Source organism: Colobus angolensis, unplaced genomic scaffold, assembly GCF_000951035.1.
Source record: "Colobus angolensis palliatus isolate OR3802 unplaced genomic scaffold, Cang.pa_1.0 Scaffold32, whole genome shotgun sequence".
Taxonomy (NCBI): Eukaryota; Metazoa; Chordata; class Mammalia; order Primates; family Cercopithecidae; genus Colobus; species Colobus angolensis.
In genome coordinates, this window is record NW_012116488.1 from 3,445,618 (window position 1) to 3,453,641 (window position 8,024).

Here is an 8,024-nt window from a genome sequence, read left to right on the forward strand (position 1 = left end):
AAAAAAAAAAAAAAAAAATTGCTGAATTCTGACAGTGCTCTAGGAATGAAGGTTACAAATAAGAAAAAGAAAGGACTGTGCCACCAAGGGGTTCCGTATGGTTGCAGACACATGACAAAACAAATAAAACCCAGCAGATCATAAAGCCACACGTGCAGTGGAAAAGGCACGGGCATTGAAGCAGAACCTCGGTTTGAAAGCAAGCCCTGTGAGGTGCAAGCCTGCAACCCTGGGCTAGTTCCTAGATCTCTTGGAGCTCCAGCTTCTTCATCTTCACCATACTGCCACCTAACCTTCTCCTCTGCCACTTCCTGTCACATGAGGTCATCTCACACAGGCCAGGCGACTGGCAGAGAGTCCTCCATCCATTGAAATCACTGACTTGTCCACAGTTAGGATTCAGAAGTGCTCGGCATCACTCCTACTAACCTTTCAGGAAGTAGGAATGATAATAGCTTCTTTTCCAAGTAGAAGTAAAACACAACAGTGGAATGAAAAAAGGGAATGTTCCAGTAGGCCAACTCCTTAGTCTTAGAAGTGGAAGCTTATAAAACATAAGTTTATAAAAGTAAATGTTACAAATAACAATTGAGATTATAAAGGGACAATGATCAAGAATACAAACTGAATAAAAATACAATTATAAATACAGTTTTTCCAAATGTAAGAAGGCAAGAGCCAACAGTATTTCTGAAAATAATTTTACCTGGTCTAGATCCAGAGAGGAATAAACAATTTTGCCTTTGTCATCTCCAGAGAACAGTTTCATTCCGTTGGGGCTCCAAGCCAGAGCTGTAATGCTGTTTTTGTGAATACCAGTGACATCAAATCTCCGAAGCTATGAACAGGGGATAAAAATATACACAAGAAAAAGAAAAGGATAAATGCTGTGAGCTGGGGCTACATGGAAAAGGTATACAATCGCTCCTAGTTACGGAAGAGCTGGTTTTCCCAATCTCCTTTTCCAAGCAGAACCCTGCACAAGGTTCCATCCCTCTAGTCACCTTCAAAACCCACAGAGAGCACACCTTGAGGATATTAAGCAAAAATGAAATGACCCACCTGTACTTTATGCCAAGTGTTCAACTCAGCACAAAAATGTTCTCCAATTATAAACAGCACAGTGTTAAGCTTCTCTGAGCATTTTTTTTTTTTTTTTGGGGGGGAGTCTCTCTTTGTCACCAAGGCTAGCCAGAGTGCAATGACGCGATCTCAGTTCAGTGCAAGCTCCGCCTCCTAGGTTCACGCCATTCTCCTGCCTCAGCCTCCCAAACAGCTGGGGGTTACAGGCGTGAGCCACTGCGCCTGGCCAAGTTTTGTATTTTTAGTAGAGACGGGGTTTCACCATGTTAGCCAGGATGGTCTTGATCTCTTGACTTCATGATCAGCCCGCCTTGGCCTTCCGAATTACTGGGATTACAGGTGTGAGCCACTGTGCCCGGCTTTCTCTGAGCATAAACTTTCTAAGCAGATGAGGATTTCTCATTTTAAAAATCCATGAGGAATTTACCAAGAAGTTAACACGTGTTCAGATCATGAGTACTCACCTGTTTATTTCTTCCTGGCAATGAAGACACAAGTTGAAAAACTGCAACCCTGCCAGAGGCTGTGCCTGCTGCCACCAGGTCATCAAAGCAACTCAGCAGCTTCACCACAGTGATAGATTCCGTCTTCCCCTGGAGAAACGTTGATAACAAATGAATCTGTAACTATGCAGGCTTTGAAAATGTAAAACAAGGAGGACATTACCAACGGAGTGAAAAACTTCATCAGGCTGCAGTCCATACATATTTTTGATTACATATGCAAGTCAGAAATCACATCTGATGAAAAAAAAAACACAAACAGGGCTGGGCACGGTGGATCACACCTGTAATCCCAGCACTTTGGGAGGCCAAGGCAAGCAGATCACCTGCGGTCAGGAGTTCGAGACGTCTGGCCAACATGGTGAAATCCTGTCTCTACTAAAAACACAAAAATTAGCTGGGCGTGGTGGCAGATGCCTGTAATCCCAGCTATTCAGGAGGCTGAGGCAGGGAGAATCACTGGAACCCAGGAGGCGAAGGTTGCAGTGAGCCAAGATCATGCCATTGCATCCAGCCTGGGTGACAGAGCAAGACTCTGTCTCAAAAAAACAATAAACAACAACAAAAAACCAGAAAACAAATATACCTAGGCAGGACGGCAGTGGTGCAATCACAGTTCACTGCAGCCTCAACCTCCCAGGCTCAAGCGATCCTCCCACCTCAGCGTCCCAAGTAGCTGGGACTACAGACGTGTGCCCCACACACAGCTAATTTTTAAATTTTTTTGTAGAGACAAGGTCTCACTATATTGCCCAGGCTGGTCTCGATCTCCTGGGCACAAGGAATCCTCCTGCCTTGGCCTCCCAAAGTGCTGGGATTACAGATGTGAGCCACTGCACCCTGCCCTCACCCCCAATTTTTATTTTTATTTTTGAGATGGAATCTCACTCTGTTGCCAGGCTGGAGTACAGTGGCACGATCTTGGCTCACTGCAACCTCCACCTCCTGGGTTCAAGCGATTCTCCTGCCTCAGCCTCCCGAGTAGCTGGGACTACAGGCGCCCACCACCATGCCCTGCTAATTTTTTTTTTCGTATTTTTAGTAGAGATGGGGTTTCACCTTGTTAGCCAGGATGGTCTCGATCTCCTGACCTCGTGATCTGCCCACCTCAGCCTCCCAAAGTGCTGGGATTACAGGCGTGGGCCACCGTACCCAGCCCTCATCCCCCAATTTTTTAATGTTAAAATACCTAACATAAAATTACCAGGATCCCTTTTTAAAGTATACATTTCAGTGGTATTCAATACATTCATAATGCTCTGCAATCATCACCATCATCCATCTCCAGGACTATTGAATCTTGTAAAACTGAAACCGACCCTATTAAACAATAATTCCCCATTCATCCCTCTCCCCAGCCCCTGGCAACTACCATTCTACTTTCTGTCTTTATGATTTTTACTACTCCTTTTTTTTTTTTAAATCTCCTCAAATTCCTTTCACCGTGATTTTGACTACTCTAAATACCTCATATAAATGGAACCATACAGTATTTGTCTTACTCTGACTGGCTTATCTCCTTCATACAGTATCTTCAAGGTTCACCCGTGTTATAGCACATATCAAAACTCCTTCCTTTTTAAGACTTAGTCATATTCTCTTGCATGTACATACTACATTTTGTTTCTCCATTCATCCGCTGATGGACATACAAGGGTTGCTCCCCCATTTTAACTGTGAATAAGGCTTCTATGAATATGAGCGCACAAACATCTCTTTGAGATACTGCTTTCAATTATCTTGGGTACACACCCTACCCAGGACTGAATTTTGGTATCATATGGTAATTCTATTTTTAGTTTTTTGAGCAACCACCATACTGTTTTCTAGTAGTGGCTGCATCATCTCCTATTCCTACGAACAATGCACCAGGGTTCTGATTTCTCCCATCCTTACCAACCCTTGTTATTTCCGTTTTTTTTGATAGTAGCCATCCTAATGGGTGTGGGGTATAGTTTTGACATGCATTGCCCTGATAATTAGTGATGTTCATTCTTCATGTGCTTATTGGCCATTTGTTTACCTTCTCTGGGGAAACATCTATTCAAGTCCTTTGCCCATTTCTGAATTGGGTTTTTTCATTGTTGAATTTTTTGTTTGTGTTTTTGAGATGGAGCCTCACTCTGTAGCCCAGGCTGGAGTGCAATGGCGCAATCTTGGCTCACTGCAACCTCCACCTCCCAGGTTCAAGCGATTCTCGTGCCTCAGCCTCCCAAGTAGCTGGGATTACAGGTGTGAGCCACCGCTCCTGGTCTCATTGTTGAGTTTAAAGAGTTCCCTATATATCCTGAATATTAATCCCTTAACAGATACATGATTTCCAAATATTTTCTCCCATTTGGTGGGCTGCCTTTTTACTCTGTTGATAGTGTTTTTGATGTATAAAAATGTTTAAATTTTCATGAAGTACAATTTGTCTATTTTTCCACGTTGCTTATGCCTTGATGTTATATCCAATAAATCATTGTCAAATCCAATGTTTTGAAGATTTTGTCCTATGTTTTCTTCTAAAAGTTTCATAGTTTTAGTTCTTACGTTTAGGTCTTTAATTCATTTTGAGTTTTTTTTTTTTTTTAAGACAGGGTCCCCCTCTCTTGCCCAGGCTGGAGTACAGTGACACAATATTGGCTCACTGCAACCTCCAGCTCCCAGGTTCAAGTGATTCTCATGCCTCAGCCTCCAGAGTAGCTGAGACTACAGGCATGCATCACCACACCTGACTAATTTTTTGTATTTTTAGTAGAGACAGAGTTTCCCCATGTTGGCCAGGCTGATCTCAAACTCCTGGCCTCAAGTGATCTGCCTGCCTCAGCCTCCCAAGTGCTGGGATTACAGGTGTGAGCCACCAGGCCCAGCCATTTTGAGTTAATTTTTGAATGTGGTATTAGATAAGGGTCCAACTTCATTCTTTTGCATGTTAATATCCAGTTTCCCCTATACCATTTGTTGAAAAGACTACCCTTTCCCTGTGGAACAATCTTCACGTCCTTATTAAAAATCACTTGACTGGGCCAGGTACAGTGGCTCACACCTATAATCCCAGCACTTTGGAGGCTGATGCAGGCCAATCACTGAGGTCAGGAGTTCAAGACCAGCCTGGCTAACAGGAAATCCTGTCTCTACTAAAAATATACAAATTAGTCAGGTGTGATGCCACATGCCTGTAGTCCCAGCTACTCGGGAGGCTGAGGCAGGAGAATCATTTGAACCCAGGAGGTGGAGGTTGCAGTGAGCGGAGATCATGCCACTGCACTGTAGTCCCAGCTACTTGGGAGGCTGAGGCAGGAGAATCATTTGAACCCAGGAGGTGGAGGTTGCAGTGAGCGGAGATCATGCCACTGCACTGTAGCCTGGGCAACAGAGTAAGAGTCCGTCTCAAAAAAAAAAAAATTCACTTGACTATATAAGAGGATTTATTTCTGGGCTATTGATTTCATTGGTCTCTATGTCTATTTTTATGTATCACGCTGTTTTCTTCTTTATTTTCTTCTTCTTATTTCTTCATACCACAGCCAAGTCCAATATACTGTTTTAATGACTGCATTTTTGTAGTAAGTTTTAAGTTCAGGAAGTATGAGATCTCCAGCTTTGTTCTTTTTCAGCTTTGTTGGGGCTTTTCAGGGTCTCCTGAGATCCCATATGAATTTTAGAATAAATTTTTGTATTCTAAAACTCCCAAGTCAAAAAATGTCCTTGGGAGTTTTATAGAAATTGTATTGAATTAACTTATAAATCACTTTGGGCGGTGTGGACAGCTTAACAATATTAAGTCAGGCTAGGCGGAGTGGCTCATGCCTGTAATCCCACAATTTCGGGAGGCCAAGGCAGGAGGATCACTTGAGCCCAGGCATTCAAGAGCAACATAGTGAGACCCCATCTCTACAAAAAATTTTAAAAAAGCCAGGCATAGTGGTGCATGCCTATAGTCCTAGGTACCTGGGAGTCTGAGATGGGAGGATCACTTGAGCCTAGGAGATTGAGGCTGCAGTGAGCCGTGATTGTGCCACTGCACTCCAGCCTACGTGACAGAGCAAGACCCTGTCTCCAAAAAACAAACACGTAATGTTAAGTCTTCCAATCTCTCAACATATAATATGTTTCTATTTATTTATGTCTTTAATTTCTTTCAGCAATGTTTCATGTTTCATTGTACGAGTCTTTCACCTCCTTATTCTTTTTAATGCCATTTTAAGTGGAATTTTCCTCTTAATTTCTTTTTCATATTATTCATTGTTGTTTAGAAATGCAACTGATTTTTGTGCATTGACTTTGTATGCTGCTACTATGCCAGTTTCATGTATTAGTTCAAACAATTTTTTTTCTTTTTTTTGAGACGGAGTCTTGCTCTGTCGCCCGGGCTGGAGTGCAGTGGCCAGATCTCAGCTCACTGCAAGCTCCGCCTCCCGGGTTTACGCCATTCTCCTGCGTCAGCCTCCCGAGTAGCTGGGACTACAGGCGCCCACCACCTCGCCCGGCTAGTTTTTTGTATTTTTTAGTAGAGACGGGGTTTCACCGTGTTGGCCAGGATGGTCTCGATCTCCTGACCTCGTGATCCGCCCATCTCGGCCTCCCAAAGTGCTGGGATTACAGGCTTGAGCCACCGCGCCCGGCCCAGTTCAAACAATTTTTTGTGGAATCTTTAGGGTTTCTATGTACAAGATCATGTCATCTGCAAACAGAGATACTTTTACTTCTTCCTTCCTGATTTTGATGCCTCTTAATTTCTTTTTCTTGGCTAATGACTCTGGCTACAATTTCCAGCACTGTGTTGAATTGAAGTGACAAAAGCATGTATTTTGCCTTGTTTCTGATAGAGGAAAAGCTTTCTGCTTTTTACCATTAAGTATAATTGTTCACTATTTTTCATATACAGCTTTTATTACGTTGGGGTAGTTTCTATCCCAGTTTGTTGAGTGTTTTTACCATAAAAGGGTGTTGAATTTTGTCAAATGCTTTTTATGCACCAGTGGAGTTGACCATGTGGTTTTGTCCCTCATTTTGTTAAAACAGTGTATTAGGTAACTGACTTTCATATGTTGAACCGTCTTTGCATTCCAGTAATATATCCCACTTTGGTTATGGTGTATAATCCTTTTAATATGGTGCTGAATTTGATTTGCTAGCATTTTCTTGAAGATTTTTGCATCAGTGATCATGAGGGATACTGATGTGTACTTTTCTTTTGGTATCTTTTCTAGTTTTGGTATCAGCATAATTCTAGCCTCATAGAGTGAATTCAGAAGTACTCCCTCCTCTTCAATTGTTTGGAAAAATTTGAGAAGAAATAGTATTAGTTCCTTAAATGCTTGGTTAAATTCACTGGTGAAGCCATTGTGTCTAAGGCTTTTCTTTCCAAGGAGATAACTGATTTTGATTCTATTCTCTAACTAGTTATAGATCTACTCAGGTTTTCTATTTTTTCATGGTTTAGTCTCAGTAGGTTTTGTGTTTCTAGGGGTTTGTCCATTTCATCTAGGTTATCCAATTTGTTGGTATTCAACAGATCCACCATCCTGTCATAATCCTTTTTGTTTGCTGAATCAATAGTAAGGGTCTACTTTGTTTCTGGTTTTAATCATTTGTGTCTTCTCTCATTTCTTCTTGATCAATCTGACTAAAGGTTTGTCAATTTTGTTGAACTTTACAAAAATTCAACTTTTGGTTTCACTGATTTTCTCTATGGTTTTCTAGTCTCTATGTCCTTTACGTCTGTTCTAAGCTTATTATTTCCTTCCTTCTGCTAGTTTTGAGTTTAGTTTTTCCTCCTTTCTAGTTCCTTAAATTGTAAAGTTGAGGTTGTTGATTTGAGATTTTTCTTATTTTTTATGTATGTATTTAAAGCTATAAATTTCCCCCTCAGCATTGTTTTCACTGTCCCATAAATTTTGGTATGCGTGTTTTTGTTGTAATTCGTCTTTAAGTATTTTTAAATTTCCCTTGTAATTTCTTTATTTACCCATTGGTTGACTGAGTATATGGTTAATTTGCACAAATTTGTGGACTCTCCAATTTTCCTTTTGCTACCGATTTCTAACTTTATCCTGTTGTGGTTGCAATAAGAAGATACTTTGTATATCTTTTAAAATCTACTGACACTTAATCTGTGGCTTAACATATGGTCTATTCTGGAAAACATCCCATGTACATTTGAGACAATGTATGCTATTGTCATTGGGTAGAGTGTTCTATAAATGTCTGTTATATCTAGTTGATTTATCATGTATAGTTTATTTTTTTATCCATTATTGATAGTGGGATATTAAAGTTTCCAACTTTTATTGTAGAACTATTTCTTCCCACAATTCTGTAACTCTTTTTGTCTGAGAGTAGAATAGCCACCTCGATTTCTTTTCATTACTATTTGCATGGAATATCTTTTTCTATTCTTTCACCAGCAAATTTGGATCTAAAGTGAGTCTTTTTTTTTTTTTTTTTTTT

At 40.9% G+C, this 8,024-nt stretch overlaps 1 protein-coding gene across 1 annotated transcript in view; it reads right to left on the bottom strand.

Moving 5' to 3' along the window:
- Nucleotides 1-8,024, bottom strand: part of TECPR2 (tectonin beta-propeller repeat containing 2) — a 140,776-nt gene that overhangs the window by 93,674 nt on the left and 39,078 nt on the right. Inside the window, exons 3-4 of the mRNA XM_011951581.1 lie at nt 1,548-1,676; nt 707-838 (exon numbers count right to left, since the gene is read on the bottom strand). Of these exons, the coding sequence (XP_011806971.1) occupies nt 707-838; nt 1,548-1,676 (261 nt within the window). The remainder of the gene's footprint in view (nt 1-706; nt 839-1,547; nt 1,677-8,024) is intronic.